Raw genomic sequence first — 20,119 nt, forward strand, 5'->3', positions numbered from 1 at the left:
AAAAAAAAGACATTTTACTGCGCGTCATCTTGATAAAGCTATCTTGATATTGTAAAGGACTACTTTTCCCATAATGCATCAAAACTAGTAACTCGCAAAATTTGAAACGTAAACACGTTTGCGCTTGCGCAGTAACGGCGGAGCGGCTGCTCGGAGCAAGGCGGCGGAGGAGAAAGACAAACGCAGCGAACAAAAACACACAATGGCGACGCTGGCGACCTCGGTTAGCGGGCCGTCCGTTGGCCCCGTCGGTGGCAGCGGAACCGCGGTGGGGCGCAAGAAAGACGGTGGCCCGTCCGCCAAATTCTGGGAGAGTTCCGAGACCATATCCCAACTGGAGACGGTTCGTCTGTGGATCAGCAAGCACTACAAGAAGGTGAGCTAGTTTAGCTTAGCATTAGCACCGCCCCATTCATTCCAATGGAGGCCCGCTGGGCGCTACGCTAACAATGGAGGACCGACTCGAGCTTATCCAAAAGTCACCAACTTTGTGGGTCAGTGGGATTTTATTTGCTGTTTGTGGGTGACTGCGAATACCAGCTCCCAATGTATCGCCGCTTCGCATGGCTCACACAAAGAACCAATTCAATCGTGCACCTTTTAATTAAATAATTGACTTACTCTGCAGTGCTAACAAGCTAGCACAGACTGGCTAATGTTTTTAAAGAGCTCAACATTTACATCGTAAAATATCAAACTGTTTTTCTTACGTCTCACATTGGAGGCGACAATCTTTCATTATTAAAGCAACAATTCTGACCACACCTAAAATCTCACTATATGCGTGATTATAATTATTTCTGACTGCTGACTGCTTTATAGTGTACTGTCCGAGCAAGTCTTGTTGTTTACTCTGTTATATGTAAACATTTCTTGTCAGCAAGAGTGAGAACAGGTGCCAAAGTATATTTTAGTATGTTAAGGCGACTTTAAAGTATGTGGGATAGCAAAATTAAGAAGGAAAAAAAAAAAGTAGGATGTCTCTTTATTGTAAATTTTTAGATATTGAGAGTGGGAACTATGCTCCAATGTGTGTGTGTGTGTGTGTTCTTAGTATGTCCAGAATGACTCGCCCTCCAGCAAATCTCTGGCTGGGCTCGTGGTGCAGCTGCTTCAGTTCCAGGAGGACTCCTTTGGACGCAAAGTCAACAATCCCGCTCTCACCAAGCTGCCAGTATATAACTCTGACCTTTTACTGTCCAAGATGTCTGCTCCTGTTTTGTGTCCTCACTGTTCCTTTTCTTTCTCCCCCCCAAGGCCAAGTGCTTCCTGGACATGAAGGCCGGGGGTGCTCTCTGCCACATTCTGGGCTCCGTCTACAAGTTCAAGAGTGAGCAAGGCTGGTGAGTTCATGGTTTAAGGTCTCAATTTTGTGCAGAGCGTTAACGTGCAAACTCACCCTTGACATATTTGCTCGACTGTCATCCACAGGCGGCGCTTTGACCTGCAGAATCCTTCCCGCATGGACAGGAATGTGGAGATGTTCTTGAACGTAGAGAAGAACTTGGTGCAGGTACAGTCAGCCCTATAAAAAAAAAAAAAAAAAAACACGCAAAATCAAGTGATTGACTTTTTAAATCCCACATGGACTTTAATGTGTTCTTCCAGAACAACTGCCTGACCCGGCCCACCGTCTTCTTGTCCCCTGACATGGAAGCCAAGCAAGCCAGTAAGCTCAAAGATGCCATTAAGAGGCACCAGGTGAGCATCAGATGACCTCATTCCATCCACCGTCACTGTCACATTTTGCCCCTCTTCTTCCTCTCGTAGGGTTCCATTACTGAGGACAAGTCCAAAGCCACACACATCATTTTTCCGTCGCCATTGCAGCAAGACGAAGGTTTGGAGCGTTATTTATCGATGTTGTTGTTTTTGTTGATCTTTTTGTCCTCCTAAATCCTTCATTTGAAAACGGTGTGTCGCAGAAGAGTGGCTGCGTCCCGTCATGAGGAAAGACAAGCAGGTTCTGGTCCACTGGGGTCTCTTCCCAGACAGGTGAGCACAACGCAGACAGACTTGTCCAAGCTTATATGTGTCCCCCAGAAGTTGAGACAGTCTCTTCTCATCAGCTACGACACCTGGATGGCAGCCAGCGAGGTGGACCACGATGTGGAGGAGCCGCCCAGTGCCGACCGACCTTGGAAGGTGAGCGTGCTTTGGGGGGAAAAAGAAGAATGGACAGCTTGGACGTAAAGCTGCAAGAATGCAAATGTGTCCCTGCCTCAGGTCCACGCCAGATGGGTCCTGGACACGGACGCCTTCAACGAGTGGATGAATGAGGAAGACTACGAGGTGGACGACAACAAGAAGCCCGTCACTTTCCGCCAGAAGATTTTTCCCAAGGAGGAGGAGGTGAGTGTTAGCAAAACTTTGCTTATTGTCAGATGGTCGTCTCCTCAACGGGGGGGGGGCCCTCGGGATATGTCGTCTCGCATGAAAAGTCTGTCTGTCCGTCTATGTCGTCTGTCGTCATCCTTCCTCACCTTCTCTTCTTCCAAAGCACCTCGACGTTTCTGTTCATACGATATAAATAAGAATAGTGAGAGCGGACAGATAAGCCATAGATGATGGATTGTAAAATTAATAGGGAGAGTAGACGGGAAGGCTGCTCGTGTGGGTCCACGCCACTGCACCCCCTCTTCCCCGCCTGTTGCCTCCCCCCTCCCTCCCCCCAGTGTGTGCAAACGTTCCATCCTCTCATTCTGCCACTCTTTTATCTCATCCTCCATCCCTCGCTCCCTCCGCGCTGCACGGGGCGTTTGTCTGATCAGTCGTCTTCCCGTACGCCCGATCGCAAGGAGCGCAAGGCCAACTCGGCCGGCAAGAAGAGGAGGCGCTCGCCCTCGCCGCCCAGCACGCCCGCCGAGTCCCGGAAGAAAGGCGGAAAGAAGGGGTGAGGAACAGGCCGTGTTATCCACACCTATTGATCATGAATAGATTGAGCGATGAAGCGTAAATATTTCATATTGTGCTGACTCGGGACATTTGTACCGACCGGCGGGATTGAACTTCAGGTGACCCCCGAGGCGGTCACGTGTTAACGTAGAGCCCCGAGATGTTTTCATTTGCGATAGTGACGTCTACTTCCCGCCTCAGGAACCAGGGACATTATTGGAAGCGGCGGGGACACCGCGGTGAAGAGGAGGACACGGAGGACGACGTCACCAAGGACCTGGACGACTCGTCTGCAGGTGCTAGCATTGAGGAGGGAAGCACTTCTAAGAATGGTACATTCCAAATGGGGGTGTTGCTGTTTTGATCATGTGACGATGGCACTTTGAACACGCTTCGCCTGCCGTCTTGCGTCCAGCTCATTCAAAGAAGGACTCCGACAACACGGCTCTTAAAGGGGACAACGGAGCCGATGTCGGTACGTGACAGCGACGCCACACAATACAGTATTGCGGAAATATCCACGACATCATTTGTGCCGCTTTGGCTTCGTAGATGACATGGAGGATGACTCGGTGCTGTCCGGCGGGAAGGTAACCTTATCAATCCTAAATGGAAACGACGTTCAATGTCGTCATTTTCAAACGATCACTATGCAATCAGGACGACGACGACGGGAGCAAAGCCGACATGAGCCGCATGATGGACGCCGGAGAGGACAACGTGACGGAGCAGACGCACCACATCATCATCCCGAGCTACAGCGCCTGGTTTGACTACAACTGGTGAGTCGGCGACGCCGAAGGCCTGGCAAAACTCGGGACTTTTTTTTTTTTTTTTTTTTTTTCTTCCCCAAAGTGGGACCTCATCTTCTTTCTCCTCTTTCAGCATTCATGAGATCGAGAGGAGAGCCCTGCCAGAGTTCTTCAATGGGAAGAACAAGTCAAAAACTCCAGAAATGTGAGCAGCATATATTCAATCAATTTGCTTGAGGTCCATGATCTGAGGGGGGGGACCTTCAATCTAGGTTTAAAAGCATATGATGACATCATTATGAGAAGATCCACTCCTATTTTTTCTTGCCACGCTCCCAAACAGATACCTAGCCTACCGCAACTTCATGATCGACACTTACCGTCTCAACCCCCAAGAGTACCTCACCTCCACTTCCTGCCGCAGGAACCTGACAGGGGACGTGTGCGCCATCATGCGGTGAGTTGTGTGCATTGCGTGAAGCCAAATGACATTTCAAAACACCGCCGCCACTCATGGCACACGGTGCGCAGGGTTCACGCTTTCCTGGAGCAGTGGGGCTTGGTCAATTACCAGGTGGACTCCGACAGCAGACCTTTGCCCATGGGACCCCCGCCCACCCCTCACTTCACCGTGCTGGCCGACACGCCCTCTGGCCTCATGCCCCTCAACCACAGACCTTCGCCGGTAAGGAGACGGCAATTAGGCAACGACGTGACATTCTGACGTGTCGTCCGACGTTGCAGATTCCGCCGCCGCAGCAGCAGATGGCCAACTTCGCCGACAAGATGAAAGACAAAGCCATCGACCTCCAGAACTTTGGCCTCCGCATCGACCAGTACAAGAAGAACTCAAAGGTCTGAAATGTTGATTTGCTGACATGTCTTTTTCATGACCATCAGAATGACGGGAACCACTTTCGAGCGTGAGGTTTTGGCGACGGGAAGACAAAAAAAAAAAAATTATTCATTTATCATCATTCATATATTTCAGGGTAAATCAGTGGTGTCCTCTCGAGAGTGGACCGAGCAGGAGACGTTGCTCCTGCTAGAGGTCAGTCCTTCACATGTTAAACATTTGTCTACAAGAACCCCCAAGCATAGAATTGAGGTTTTCCCTTCTTTGTGGCAGGCTTTGGAGATGTACAAAGATGACTGGAACAAAGTGTCGGAGCACGTGGGCTCGCGCACTCAAGACGAGTGCATCCTGCACTTCTTGCGCCTGCCCATCGAGGACCCCTACCTGGAGAGCTCCGAGTCGGCGCTGGGCCCGCTGGCCTACCAGCCCATCCCCTTCAGCCAGTCCGGGAACCCCGTCATGAGCACCGTCGCCTTCCTGGCCTCCGTGGTGGACCCCAGGGTGGCGTCCGCCGCCGCCAGGGCCGCACTTGGTAAGACGAGACGTCTCATCCGCGTCCTCCCACAAAGGCCCGTCTCGTCACACGTTGTCTGCGCAGAGGAGTTCTCGCGCGTGCGCGAGGAGGTTCCCGCCGAGCTGGTGGAGGCTCACGTGAAGAAGGTGCAAGAGGCGGCCAGGAACACGGGCAAGGTGGACCCTGCGTTCGGATTGGAGAGCAGCGGCATTGCTGGCACCGCCCCCGAGGAGCCAGAGAAGACAGGTGGGTTGCACATTTCCCATCACCATGATGATTTCTTTTCATTGATGTTTTCCTCCAATGGCTTTAACCAAACCTGGAGATCTCACTTTCACACGAGCAACCACTAGAGGGCTGCAGATTGTTGTTTGTCAGACGTGCGCATGTGCTTTCACATTCCTCCTTAACCAGTGGATTAAAACTACACAGCAGATGGGGTAATGGAACACGTGGTGGTGGTGGGGGGGGCTATCAGAAAATGGGTCATCGCACATCATGTTTTTCCCCCCACTGCCATCATCTTCATCATCACCGTCATATGTTTTTCTCGATTAAATCTCACTTTAGATGTTTTTCCTCTCCGCCGTCCTCATGTTAGTCCTGATTAAAGGTCACGTGGAATCAATGCTTCATCCATGTTTATGCCCTCAAAACGTGTTTTTGTGACATACTTTATTGAAGTCTCTTTGTATGAACTAAAAATGTGCAACACATTTTCTGTGTATTATTTTATTGTGACTTTTTTTGTTGTTGTTTTTACTTCCCTCCCTTGCAGAGGCCACAGATGGCGACAAGACAGAGACGGACACGGACTCCCAGCAGGGTGACAAGGTGACGACAGGACATATCCGATCTATTGACATCAAGTGATGTCAATTTTGCTTGTTCAGTAACTAGCTGCGTGTTTGGCGGCGCGTAAAGACGTCTGTGTCGTTCCCCCAGGCCGAAGCCAAGGACGAGGCGGAGAAGCCCAGCGAGTCGGCCGCCGAGAAAAGCGACAAGACGGAGGCTCCCGAGAAAGTCAAGAAGGAGTCCGGGGAGGTGTCGGAGCGAGAAGACGAGGGCGAAGATGGACACGAAGCCAAAGCCGCCGCGCCTGCCGGTTGGTGGCCGCCTTGTTTTATGAATTCACGTGGTTTGGTCACGTGACCTCATCATGTGAAATGACATCTGCCATCTTCCCTCCCGCTAGACAAAGATGAAGACGAGTCCATGGAGACGTCCTCCTCGGAGCAAGAGAAGGAGAAGGAGGAGAAAGCCAGCACGGAAGAAGGAGAGGAGAAGAGGAAAAAGCTGGAGCACGACATGGGCGAAGGGAACATCGCCACAGCGGCGGCCGCCGCCCTGGCGTCTGCCGCCACCAAGGCCAAGGTGACGCATCGCATCGTAAAGCGCTCGGCGCGCCGCTCCCCTTCGCTGTCGTAAATATCTGGTACGCTGCCGTTCCGTCAGCACCTGGCAGCGGTGGAGGAGAGGAAGATCAAGTCATTGGTGGCTCTGCTGGTGGAGACTCAAATGAAGAAGCTGGAGATCAAGCTGAGGCACTTTGAGGAGCTGGAAACCATCATGGACCGCGAAAAGGAGGCCGTAAGTCTCACCGCGTGGCCTCCCTTTGTGCTTTTGTGTCGCCACATTCCTGTGTTAGCGTGAGAGCAGTCAAGTCTTCTTTTTAAGGATTTGTTTACGTTTGCTCCCGAGCTGCCGGACTAAATCCGCAGTCTCTAGCGACGTGCTCCCGTCACCAAATGGAAAGCTCGGCTTGCCTTGCCCGATGTGCTCTTGTTTGGTGACAGCTGACAACGGTTATGTCAGCACGGCAACAGCATTCGTCTGCCTCACAACCGACCAACGTTGTTGTTGTTTTAGTTGGAGCTTCAACGTCAGCAGCTGTTGACCGAGCGCCAAGCGTTCCACATGGAGCAGCTCAAGTACGCCGAGATGAAAGCTCGCCAGCAGATGGAGCAGCAGGCGGCAGCGGTAGCCGCCGCCCAGGCTCAGGGCCAAGGCCACGCCCCCGGACCCCACCCCGGACCGCCGGGCATGCACCCCGGCGGGCCGCCTCCCCACCACGGCGCCCCGCCGCCTCACCACGTAGGACCCCCGCCAGGTGCCGCAATGCACCCCGGTTACCCCCCCATGGGTCACCACCCCATGGCGCCCCACCACCCAGGTGAGGCCGGCTACATTAGTGGCACCTGCAGACACCTCCAAGTGTCACATGTCAGACGTTTCTTTGGTCCTTTTTCACGCAGCTCCCATGGGCCCGGGACAGCCCCTGCCTGGACGCATGATGGCCGGACCCCCTGCCGCTGGACCCCCACCTGGCGGGATGCCTCCCATGATGCCGCCGCGCCACCCAGGAGCCCCCAATGGCATGTGTGAGTAGTACATGAACGGGACGTGACTGTTCATGAGCATTCTCACCTTTAACGGACTGCGATTTATTTTATTTTTTTTCCTTTTCCTCACAGACCCAGGACCAGCCCCTGCACAGCCTGAAGCTGTGCCCCCACACCCTGTTGGCCCTCCAGCTCCCTCTGGTGGCCGTGCAGCAGACAACTGAGCCCCTCCCACACACATACACACGTACATATACACACACACTTGAAGCCTATTTATTGGCCTTTGCTACTCATCATTACCACAACTTGTCAAACGTCTTTGAATACACACTCACACACTCTCAGGGCTCTGCTCAGTGGCGAGGGCAACACACACACACACACACACACACACACACACACACAGACGTCATATACACTGTTTCTGTTGGGTCGGGCCTGATGGAGGCTGCAGACAAACACTGTACAAAGTTACCACTTTCAACCTGGCGAGTGTCTTACCTCGCATTAGTTACACTGAGTGTGTGTGTGTGTGTGTGTGTGTGTGTGTGTGTGTGTGTGTGTGTCAGTCGTACACTGTGTGTGCGTGCGCAGGCGCTAAACTACCACTGTCTGCGCGTCATGCAGGGCGTGCATGACAAAGTACATGTGAAATGAACTGAACGTGTGAGTGTTGAGGTGTTTGTGCATGTTGTCATACTTCACATTGAATGTTTGTGAGCGCCCCCGCTCTTCTGCGCCTTTTAACCAAAACCAAGATGACAGAATCCAACATCTGCCCTAGGCCCCGCCTCCTTCCTAAACATACACACAAAACTGAGGTTCACACTGAAGCTGACACACATACACACATACACACACACACCGGCTGCCTTTGTCGGTGCGACTGTGATGTCTCGCTCGAGCGCCTAAGCCCCGCCTCCTCTTCTGCCTCGGCTTCCGAACGCTGCCTACCTCGCTAGCCCCGCCCCTTCCTTCACCCACTGTACTGCGCTTTGATTGATCCATCACGTTAGACAAAAGCTTCATGTTCCTACCGTCTGTGTGCGTGTGAGTGAGTTGGTGGATCAGAAATTAACACGACAATATGAATTGATATTTTCTCTTTTGAAATGACATTTCAAGCGCGGTCCACACACACATAGCTAGCACTGTTAGCATCTCTGCTACCTCCTCTTCCTCCTTTTCCTCCTTCTGGCTGGCTACCTCTTCCTTCTCTTGTCGAACCTTTAGCCTCCTGCTACCTCTATTTCCCGGTTCCTCTTGTTGTTTCGTTTTTTTAAGGCGTCCCCGTGATATCACAGCATGCCGTCGCAGGCAGGCAGTCAGTCCTCTTTGTTTCACCACTGTTGCGTATATTATCTTCAATGGCTAATAATGGTCTTTTTAAAGGATTTTGGTGTAGATGAACTTGTGTTCTTTGTAGCATTTCCTTTGATTTTTGTATCCGGTCCGTTTGCTACAGTGGACCTACACGCTGGCCAATAAAATGTTTTTCTACAAACGCTCTTCTCCGACAACCTTTTTTTTTTTTTTTATCGTATTTGAATGTCCTCGTTTAATCACGAAGATAGCTTTTGCATTACATTTGGGTTTTAGTAAATAGGCAGCATTTTGGGCGAAACATAGGCATGGTTAAGGAGTATCACAAGTCTGTGTACTTTGAATAAAGTACTTTTGAGAGTACTTTTAGGACCACTGGTTAAAAATGTGTGCATGTTTGTGTGTTTGTCATGGTTAGCGGTGGGGGAGGAGCGGCAGACGTGAGGGGAGTGGGGGCCAAGCAAGAATTACTTCTGCTCTGGTTAGCAAATACAACAAAAAAAGAAACAACACAAACTAACACACACCTTGGATGTTGAGGGGGGGGGGGGCTCTGTCATTAGCGCTGACACTACCACCATGTGCACTCCAGAATAAATAATGACATTTTATAAATAGCCCCCTGCCACCCCAAAATAATCTGCCAAATAGTGGAGAAATACTCCCAATAAAACACAAGCAACAAAGCTGTCACTCAAATTTGGGGAAGGGAGGGGGGGGGGGCGGATGAGGAGGTTTAAAGGAGGGGGAGGAGGAAGAGGGGACCAAACAACTTCGTCCTCCCTTGTCCCCCTCCCTCTCCGCCCCTGCCTCTCTCTTCTCGCCTCTCTCTGCTTGTCGTCTTCTTTCATTCCCGCCACTGTTAGCGAGCCCAGCCGGAGCGGACCGAGCGAGCGAGCGAAGTCCCTGAACGCATCACCCCGCGCGGCTGGAGGAGATGGAGCCGTGAGCCAAACCGAGCCGAGCCAAACCGAGGGGCGATGCTGCTGAATGAAGAAGACTCCTCTTCCTCTTCTTTTTCGTCTTCTTCACGCGCACGTTCCTGTGCTGTGGACTGCGCGTGCACGCCGAGCATGGAGACCAGCTCGTGCACGGGAAGCTGCCACCGACGCACGCGGATGGCGCGCGCACTCTTTTCGCTGCTGCTGTTACACTTCATCTCCGTGCACGGTAAGAGGACTCACGCGAACGCCCGTTGTGCGCGCGTGCGTCAGCTGCTTGTCAACGTGGACGCGCATGGGCGAATGTCTGTATTGGCGTTGACTCCGCACGCGCACGGAAAACGAGGTCACATCACGAGACAGATGTTCACTTACTAGTACGCTTGAAATCAGGTCAGCATGGCGTGCGTGCGCGCGCCAGGGCGCCGCGGGACGTGTCGGCGTGCACACGCACGGCACAAAGAGGCGAGGCGCAGATTAGCGTTTGCATGAATAATGCATGAGGGGAGGGGGGCGCTCACACACGCGCGCACGGACATTCTGATACACAAAAAAAGCGCGACGCCGGTCTCTTTGTCTGCCAACCGAGCCGGGCGCGCTTATTAAATAACCACATGCGCGTGCACGAGATGCTGACAACCTCAGCATCTTGAAATTGTTTACTGTTCATTTTAAATAGTTTTTTTTATTATTTATTTCAAATGTGACTCAGACTCAATAAGTGACTCAGTAAATGATTTAGTATTTGACAGACCGTGAGGCTAGAAATGTCTTATTATTTGACTGTAAATTGTTTTGTATTGAACTTTGCAATTATTGTGTGTGTGAATGTATGATGAAGTGATTTAGTAAGTGATTCAATAAGTGATTTTGATTTTGACGCGTGTGGGTGTGAATGCCAGTTGACTCAAATCTTAAGATAAGCTGTTTGGGTCGTACGTTAGCCGCATGCTAACAGACATGACTGAGTATGTGTGTGTGAGTGTCACCGCCACACCTGTGCCCGCTCCGCTCCTTCTTCTCGGCACTCTGCAAAGGAACCCGCTGAACTCAAAGCATCCGCATCCCGCCGCAGGAAGCGGCCCGTTGCCGTGGAAACTGCACCTCTTCGCGTAGTTGTGATGGAGCAGTGTGCAGGGATGCAGCCGTGTTACGCCACGGGCATGGAATAGTCAGGTGTGGGACGTCTTCCAGGACTCAACCTTTGTATGACCTCAATCATGAACTGAAAAATGACAACAAACAAAAGCTCTGATAGCACACACAGATGTTCAGCTTTGGATGTGAAAGATGCATTTCCATGGCAACAGATGCTCCTGATCAAGCCGCATGGAGGAACGCTGCGCCATCTGCGGCTGCCAATTTAAAACAAGAAACGGCTCAGCTTTGTGTTGACGACGTTCTCATTTCCACAACATCAAAACATTTGGAAACGGAGAACGATCCAAATTGACTGACTCTATTTGGGGGAGGAAAATTTTTCACTTTCCAGAGTTGAGATTTTTTATGCACATATTGTACATGTGGGTTCTTTGTTTTTTGTTTTTGCATGTGTGTATTTAGCGTCTGTGTGTGTGTGTGTGTGTGTGTGTGTGTGTGTGTGTGTGTTGAAACTGATGATGGTGTCCGTCCTAATCTTTAATCTGGACTGTCGAGTGTTGGAGTGCATTAGTCAACTACTCCTTTAATCCATCCCATAATTCCTCACGTGTAACGCGATGTCATTCCCAAGTGTGTGCGTGTGTCAGCGCAAGAGTTCAACTCCTATTTGTGTGTGTTTTCAGGAGTCGTCACGGCGACCAACACTACCGAGCCGGCCGCCTCCCCGAACGGGACCGTCCCGCTGAGCGAGCAGGAGGGTCCCACCGATGTCAGCCGTGCCGTCACCATGGGAAGCGGTTCCGTCAACACTGTGACACCCAGGGTCGGCCGCGTGGCCCGTGGCAGCGGTGAGGAGGAGGAGCTAAGCAGCGGCATGTTAGCGCCGGAAGTAGGCGGTACACCCTCGCCATCTCAGATCAGCCTGGATTCGGCGGAGACGGAGCTTCTGTTACCCGGCAACCGTCTGCCGGCCGACGTCGCCGAGGAGGAGCCTCTGGCGCGTACCGATCCGCCGTGGATCAAGGTCAGAGACACGGCCGTGTTCGACCTGGACCGACCGTCCGCCGGCGCCCCTCCGGCGACCAACGCCGACGTCCTCCACGTGGACTTTTTCGATCCCGCCTCCCGTGGACGTAACCTGGACTTGGCCCCGCGACCCACCTCCTCGCTGGCTCATGAGCTCCAGGGCGGCGACCCGACGTCCTGGGCCATGCCGGACAGCTACGACTACCTGACCCCGTACGAGGACGGGGTGTCCCCCACCGTCGACGAGTACCCCGACACCACCACCGCCGACGACGGCGACTCCCCGGCTCGACCCAAGTCGGCGGGTCCCGCGTCTTACCTGCCAAACGGCCCCCGGCGCGCCACCCCTGCGGACGGCTCCGACGGGATGGGTGGCTGTCGCCCGGGCTACCGGATGGTCAATGCTACTTGTCGCTCCCCGTGCGACTTTGACCCCAACTTCTGCTACAATGGAGGACAATGTTACTTACTGGAAGACGCCGGAACATTCTGCAGGTAATGCACAGGCACCTGTCGTCACACATACTGTATTTGCTGAGGCATTTGATTTTCCAAAAAGAAAGACACGAAGAAAGCATCAACAGATGAGAAACATGCAGAGGTGGAGCACAAATTCAATGAGTCACAACTTTACAGCATTGCCAGCGCGCTCGTGTGTGTGTGTGTGTGTGTGCGCGTGTGTGTGTGTGGTGTCCGGCAGCTTGATATAATTAAGTTTGCATGCAGTGTGTATCCATTTTACATTTCATGGAAACACAGGCGCAATAATAAAACCATCTGCACGGACACACACACACACACACACACACACACACACACACACACACACGCTGTGTGTGTTAGGGTTCACTTCCAGTCAATGAGTTCACAGGTCAAAGACACAGGAGAGTTACGAGTGCCAGCGTGGTTACGACAAAAGACTGCACACAAACACTTTTGTTCTTGCCAAAGATGGCTGACACGTTCCACTGGAGACACACACACACACACACAGACACACAAACATTGCGTGCTACAGTGTGTTTTGGAGCTTACGAAATAAAGCGACAGTATTCCTTCATTTCAAGTGAACACTCTTTTTTTTAATTTATTACAGTCTGGATTGATGTAATGGTGGTCACTGGGGGTGGAGCCTAAGAGAGAGGAGGACGGATGGGGGTGGGGCTGGGGCAGCAGCAAGTTGGCCCAAGGGGCGGAGATCAAGTGGAAGAAACGCGTCAAATGTATCCATTTTTTTCGAGATGTAATGGAATGAGAAAGATTGTGGTGCTCAGGCTGAGTTGCCGTGACAACCGGCAACCCCCCCCCCACCACCACCCTCTACTTGAAAGCCCCTCGGCACCACTCTTACATAAACCTTCTTTGTCAGCTACTCTGTATTCACGCTCTCACAGTCACACATGACAACACACGTCGAAATGTGTCGTCATGGTGACCACGTAACAGGTCGCTGTGTTAACAACAATGCAATTCACTGGACGCGCGTTAGCACTGTAACATGTGTTAGCATGACGTCGGTGTTATGCTAAATATGTGCTCACGGAGTATCTTCTGATGATGAGTATTCCTTCGTCCTCCAGGTGCAACGTTCAAGACTACATCTGGCACAAGGGTGCCCGCTGCGAGGCGGTGGTCACCGAGTTCCAGGTCATGTGTTTGGCGGTCGGGGCGTCGGCCGTGGTGGTCCTGCTGCTTTTCATGATGGTGGTCTGCTTCGCCAAGAAGCTCCACGTACTCAAGACTGAAAATAAAAAGCTGCGCAGACGCAGGTGAGGTGGCCATAAACCTTAGATGTATGCAAATTACATTCGGTGCCGTTGACGGCTATAGACGTCAAAGATATGAACTGGGTTGGCAGTGAGTGAGTTCATCGAAAAAAAAAAAGTCATCAGTAAAATCAATATTGCAACGCTGGTTGAGGACTAGGTGTCCAGATTGATGCATGCTCTGTATACTCTGCTAGGTGATAAAATGGTGTCTCCTTTTTCTTCCTCTAATTCACTTTGGCGAGATGTGAGAGGAAGATGGCGGGGTGCGGAGGAGGATGGATGGATGGCAGAGGAGGTGTACTGAATGCAAAATGATGAGTGAGACTGGGGGGAGTTGAGACGACGGGGGGGGGGGGGGGGGGGTGTTTCTACGCTGACGCTTGGCCGAGTGTTTTAGCAGCCGTCTCCATGGCGACCCGGCGGTAGCTCGCAGGAATCGAACATGCAAATGCAAAGTGGCGAAGAGCTCGGTCGTCGACGCCAGCTCCCACGCTAGGGGGGATATTTTTAGACCAATGGGAGATGGGTGGGGTGATGATGGCACTGCGGGGGGAACATGATGATGAGGAGGAGGATGAAGGCCATGATGGCGAGAAGACTGGGCTAGCCGGGAGACATTTTGACAAAGAGAAAAATGATGTCATAGCTTCGCTGCATCCAGCTGAAAGTAGGCCAGTCGGAGAGGGGGGTGGTGGTGGTGGTGGTGGTGGGGGGGGGGGGGGTTGACCTACATGCAGCTGTGCAACTTTGAAGGAAGGAGGGGGCCTTGCAGGGGGGATGGAGAGACGACAATCTCATCCACAATCAAGAGATGGAGGGGATTGACGAAGACGGGAAAGAGGCACAAGTGAGGAGGCCGGAAGCATGAAGGAAGGGAGGGAGAAAGGTAGGAAGACGTAAGGAAGCAGGAGAAGTGAAGAGGAAGGAAGGAAGGAAGGAAGGAAGGAGGAAGGAGGAAGAAGGAAGGAAGGAAGGAAGGAAGGAAGGAAGGAAGGAAGGAGGAAGGAAGGAAGGAAGGAAGGAAGGAAGGAAGGAAGGAAGGAAGGAAGGAAGGAAGGAAGGAAGGAAGGAAGGAAGGAAGGAAGGAAGGAAGGAAGGAAGGAAGGAAGGAAGGAAGGAAGGAAGGAAGGAAGGAAGGAAGGAAGGTGTACAAATGCCCCTGCCTGCTCAATGCTAACAAATGATTGAAAAGATATCTAACAAATAATTTCATGCACCTTTTTAATCTGCTCCAGCGATGAATTTGCGGCACTTGTGTCAAAGAAGACGTTTAAATGTTGATGTTTTGCATCCCAGATGAAAAATTTGCTTCTTCTCTCTGGCTCTCTTTCCTTCTCCCTTTTCTTCCTCCTCCTCCTCCTCTTGTTGTTCTTTCCCGGTTGCTGCAGTAAGTACCGGCCCACGTCGGAGGCTCACAATGATAATTTCTCGCTGTCCACCATCGCTGAGGGCTCCCACCCAAACGTAAGGAAACTGTGCGACACCCCTCCTAACGCCCCCCATGCCCGTGCATTGGCTTACTATGATAACATTATCTGTCAGGTAACGTGCTCCCGCCGCTCTCTTCTTCCCTTTTTCTGCATCTGCCCTTTTCCTCCCCCTTCCCGACGCATGGGCATGAGTACCCCCAAGTAGAGAGACTCAGTCTGAGGCCAGGGGGGGGAGGCGCGAGAGGGGGGGAATGGATTGCGGGGGGGAGAAGTCAGCGTCAATTTACCGTTCTGTCAAAAACACCTGTCGTTTTTGTCCACTCGCTCGGCTGGGAAGAAAAAAAGGGGAAAATATACTGTGGCCATCTTCATCAGCAGTAACATACATTTTTGAAGATCCTCTGAGAATTCCGAGAGGTTCCTCCTCTCTCTCAATTATGACACAGCTCCTTCCCGCAATTGTTCATTCCTCCCGCCGCAGCCATCTTTCTCCCCAACCTATGCTCTCTGGTCACCTCTCTGCTCGGTAGGTAAGTCATGGTCGGACATGCGCCACCCGATGGCCATGCCCCGCCACTGCAGCTCTGCTACGCTAACAAACTGTCTTGTTTATCCTGAGAGTGGGCGGGGCAAGGGGAGGGGCGGGGCGGGTGATATGGTCCGGTGTGGTGCCTATCAGGATAAACATCTGAGATGCAACACTACAGTACCTGTAGCAACTAACAGTACCTGTAGCATGGTTAGCTGTTAGCATAGCATTACCCTAGCATGATGGGATCGGAGGATGGCGTCAGAAACCAAAAAAAACAAGTCACCCTAATGTGTTCTGTTCTATTCAGAATGTTTTTGACGCCATTCATCGAGCTCAGTCAGCAGCATGGGGTTTCTTAGCTTAACTTTGAGCTACTTGGTGTGTGTTCTTTTGTCTACATTTAGATAGAACAGCCCATCACTGCTTTTGCTTTCTGTTAACTTTTCAAGCAAACTCAACAAAGAACACAACTTTACTTGAACACAAGGAAACAAGATTAGCATTAGCTTAGCATGACGGGATCATAGGTTATGTCGGGAGAAAAAAAAGTGTTCGAGAAACAAAAGAAAATGCTAGCAAGTTGTCATGTTATTTTTGGGCCCGTTCACTCACACCAGTTAGTACACAGAAGAATTACGTTAGCCTAGCTGAGCACTACAACAAATTGCCGTGGGTGTTTTTCCTTCATCTAGCAACCCATAGTTACTGTACTTTTGCTCCTTGCTAACCTTCCAAGCAAAGGCAACAAAGAACACTTTCACAACCCTCGCACCCAAAAGCAAATAAAAAAACAAATCTTCATCGCATCTCCCCCAAATTTTCTTGACCTCACAACATTCCCAAAAAGTCATATCACTGTCGCATAAAAGCTGCACGAACTGAAACACTAAAAATAAAATTCATTGATGTTTCATTGCCAACAAACATTTATTTCATATTTAATATAACTTGTGCTAACTTCCAGCTAGTTGGGCTATTTCACATGACTAGCATCAAACAAACATTGCGTTTCATTCATCAAAACAAACCAATCCATTTATCTTGTTAACGTCTGAAGCTCAAACACGAACCGTAGATACAATAAATATCAAAACCATTAAACATGAAAGCGATTAAAAACTGATTAACTACATTCATTAGCATGAGCTAACATGAACCTAATTAGCATAGCACTAGCGCCGCTGTCTTCACTTCTTGTTTGCCTCGTCCCACTGGCTATAATGACCACATCTTTTGTCTCTCGCTCCGTCGCCATGACAGCAATGCCTTTACTGCTTTTGAGGAGTGTAACCTTTGAACCCCCCCCCCCTCCCCTCAGAAAACCATGAGCAGATATACGTGGGAGTGTAAGACCAAAGAGGAGTCCGACTGCGAGGTAAGACCATAATCCCCTTCGCCCCCGCCTCGTCCCACCACGCTGTCCGTTAAGCCCTGCCCTCAACACCTTCCTAAACACACCTGTCAATCAACCAACCAACCAACCAACCAATAGCTAAATCAATCAATAAATCACCTCAACTGTCACTGCACTAATACACACCCAAAAATGTGCCATCATGACCAAATATGAAATGAGAAGGTATGCGGGAAAGTAAACAGGAAGTGAGTAGAAGGTATGAAGGAAGTCAGGAGAAAGGGAGAAGGAAATAATCAGGAAGTAAGCGTGAAGGATTGTGAAGGAAGTGCGCAGGATGGAAGGATCTCAAACAACCTCCAACTCATTATAACCTATGATTGAATGAAAAAAAATCATCAGCATGCAATCGAACATAAATAAAGATCAAATTTGGGGGGGGTCATTGGTCTGGCCAAAGTCTGCGTGTGCCTTCATCATCATCACCATCAAAACGTTTTTATCTCTGTTCCCCCACCCCTTCCCGCAAAAGAAAAAAAAAGACAAAACGCTGGAAACCCCTCGTGATTCTGTGCCTCCCACCCTACCGCCAAACCCAGCTTCCCCCCCCGACACCGCCACCCACATGCACCCACCCACCCACCACCAAACCCAACAAAACACAAAACGTTTTCCAGTTTCACGCTGACGGGAGGAAAGAAGGCTCGTACCCCGTAACCATGGAAGTCACGTACCCGCACGTCCTGCCCGAAGTTACGATCTAGCCGGTAAATCCACTTTTTGTCATGCGACACACATGTAACACTTACACTTAGGTGTGTGAGTGTGTGTGCGTGCGTGTGTACGTGTGTGTGTGTGTGTGTGTGTTTGTGTATGTATTGCTGCCGACCATGAAAGTGAATCAAAAGCAGTCCTTGAGCCATTCTGTATCCACAGGAGACCTCTGAGGGGCACTTGGAGGCCAAACAGTGCTGGGGGAGGGGGGGGGGGGGTATGAGTACGGGGTATCTGCATGAGTCAATATTTCATAAGTGACAAGAATTTGGTTTGGGGGTTGCTAAAGCTGTTGCATGTGGATGTGCATGTGCCTCCTGGGTTGTTTGACTGGGTTGAGGGAGGCTGATGGGTGTGGGGGTTGTATTCATGCAGCAAAAATGTAATAAGCAATAACACACATGGAGAAGACACTTTACACTGCCACACCCCTCTAGATGGGTGACATAACATTACAAAGGTTACCTGATACATGTGTGACATCTTAGACATGATGTTACCGATGGTACAAAACTACTCTAATAAAAATGGACACGAGACGTTACACACTCGGTAGGTAGCGGTACATGTCACACCTGTTACATACCAAATGGTACATGGGTAGCGAACGCATCACAATGATGATGAGAAGTGTGACAATGTCTAAATGTGTCACATGAAGTTACGTGTACACAAAACATATCAAAGCGGATATGATTTTGTGTACGCATACAAGACGTGTTACGTGGTAACGGTACACTCGTTACATACGGTACATGCATTACACACGCACACGTTACATGGCATTAATTTGACTCGCGTTACACGACTCGATTGTCTCGTAACGTGTACGTTTCCTTGTAACGACGGTAACGTCTCGATGACCTTACAAGCCACAAAGTGTTACGCAAGTGTTACGCAACGATGGACGCATCATATCACCGATAGCATTTACAGAGCCGACCGAGCGCACGTGACGGTTGGAGCTGAAGTCTTTGTTCTAATACCGAGTTCTGCCTTCCCCCATTGGCGCCGCTCCTCCTCATTGGTCAGGATGATCCTAATTCCCAGAACAAGCTGGAGGAGCCAGTGAAGGCCCCGCCCAAGGAAGACGATGCCCTCAACATCCACAACGCGCTGACGCCCAAACACGACAACCACAAGCTGCTGGGCGACGACGACTCGGAGGTCAACTCTCTGCAGAACAACATGATGTGAAAAATACACTTTTTCACCATCGAGCCCCCCCACCCCGACGCCCCCACCGCCGTGCCGCCCTCCACGGGTCCATCGAGCGGCCGCGCTGACACTGCCGTCCAGCCCCGCCCCTTTCCTCTTGCCCCGTTATCATCACTTCACTACCTTCCTATGGTCACTTGACTGCCCCTTACCTCTTTCACTGCACACATGTAAACACCCACACATGCACATACACACACACACACACACACACACACACACAAGCACGCACACTTTCCTGCCTGCATTGTTGTATTTTGTAAAAATATTTCCAGAATTCCAGCGTGTGTAAACGTGGTCAAAAGAAAAAGCTACTGAAAGGTTTTGATGTTTGTTGACTAATCCAGTAAGTGTTTCTAAATATTGCAAACAAATCAGATCGATGGATCGACTTCAAACACGACGTGTCTTGTTTTTCTTTGGTGTCATTTCTAATCCTTTGATGTACTTTTACTGTTTTAATTTTCTACTCTTTCAACCAACGAGAACAACAAACGCAATTCCGACACTTGTGGAAATAAAACCTTTTTAACATGACCTCTGTCTGGCCACCGTCGACTCTCTTTTTACACACACACACACACACACACACACACACACACACACACACACACACACACAATGTGTTGTTTCATGAGATTCTGAGCTTCTTTCCCAACAAATTTGCATATGAACACACACACACACACACAGCACGTAGAGCAGCATTCAGGTGCTATAGTGGCGCTCACATGCCCACTTACATTCACATGTGCACAAAGCATCTGGCAACTTCACACACTCCTTTCAAAACATTCAATGACACACACACAAACACACAGATACACATTAGTAGTCAGTCTACACCACGCTTAATACATTGGCGTGTACACGTGCACACATTGGAGGCCGACATTCTTTGTGCATGGTCTCTTGTGCACGCCTGAGAAATGAAAGCGTTAAAACACGCTATTGTCACCACTGCTTCCCAGGGTGCTGCTAGTGGGGGTTGAAGGGAGCTAGCTGGCGGCCAGCTTTGGGGGGGCTGGCGGGCCCTTGTGTCCCCTCAAATAAATAAAGAAAGCGGGGGGTCTGGATTGGGGTGCGTAAGGAACACCAAGAAAAGACTTTTTGTAACGTGTCGAAAACAAACACCAGCTTTATTCACACACACAGTAGAGGATGTGAGTTGAAAGAAGTGAAGCAAAGTAGTCGTGCTGCCATGGCAACAAGTGGGCATCACATGACCAACGGAGCACAAACAGCCAGGGTGGGGGGCAGTCTGCACGGATGGATGGATGGATGGATGG

General features: G+C 50.7%; 2 protein-coding genes across 5 annotated transcripts; both read left to right on the forward strand.

The window, feature by feature from the left end:
* Positions 1 to 120: 120 nt before the first annotated feature.
* Positions 121 to 8,867, forward strand: LOC147051602 (SWI/SNF complex subunit SMARCC1-like). Of its 4 annotated transcripts, none has more exons than XM_085918623.1 (28): positions 121 to 376; positions 1,055 to 1,174; positions 1,258 to 1,343; positions 1,432 to 1,513; positions 1,609 to 1,701; positions 1,771 to 1,840; positions 1,926 to 1,995; positions 2,070 to 2,145; positions 2,227 to 2,352; positions 2,772 to 2,893; positions 3,097 to 3,191; positions 3,311 to 3,370; positions 3,448 to 3,485; positions 3,556 to 3,677; positions 3,781 to 3,852; positions 3,991 to 4,104; positions 4,179 to 4,332; positions 4,392 to 4,502; positions 4,639 to 4,698; positions 4,777 to 5,035; positions 5,102 to 5,263; positions 5,796 to 5,851; positions 5,963 to 6,122; positions 6,213 to 6,391; positions 6,473 to 6,607; positions 6,887 to 7,190; positions 7,273 to 7,398; positions 7,492 to 8,867. In XM_085918623.1, the coding sequence occupies exons 1-28, from the start codon at positions 203 to 205 to the stop codon at positions 7,581 to 7,583; spliced, it is 3,318 nt and encodes a 1,105-aa protein (XP_085774749.1). In that variant the 5' UTR covers positions 121 to 202; the 3' UTR covers positions 7,584 to 8,867. The 4 variants fall into 4 exon arrangements, with proteins under 4 accessions (XP_085774749.1, XP_085774748.1, XP_085774747.1 ...); XM_085918622.1 differs by having other exon boundaries at positions 2,799 to 2,893; positions 3,097 to 3,227; XM_085918621.1 differs by having other exon boundaries at positions 122 to 376; positions 3,097 to 3,227.
* A 688-nt stretch (positions 8,868 to 9,555) lies between these two features.
* On the forward strand, positions 9,556 to 19,357 carry LOC147051603 (chondroitin sulfate proteoglycan 5-like). The gene is made up of 6 exons (XM_085918787.1): positions 9,556 to 9,855; positions 11,411 to 12,248; positions 13,334 to 13,522; positions 14,911 to 15,064; positions 16,803 to 16,859; positions 18,645 to 19,357. Exons 1-6 carry the CDS (start codon positions 9,666 to 9,668, stop codon positions 18,807 to 18,809), a joined length of 1,593 nt encoding a protein of 530 aa, XP_085774913.1. The 5' UTR covers positions 9,556 to 9,665; the 3' UTR covers positions 18,810 to 19,357.
* The last annotated feature ends 762 nt before the right edge of the window (positions 19,358 to 20,119 follow it).

This window comes from Syngnathus leptorhynchus, chromosome 8, assembly GCF_054491065.1.
Source record: "Syngnathus leptorhynchus isolate UIUO chromosome 8, UIUO_Slep, whole genome shotgun sequence".
Classification (NCBI taxonomy): Eukaryota; Metazoa; Chordata; class Actinopteri; order Syngnathiformes; family Syngnathidae; genus Syngnathus; species Syngnathus leptorhynchus.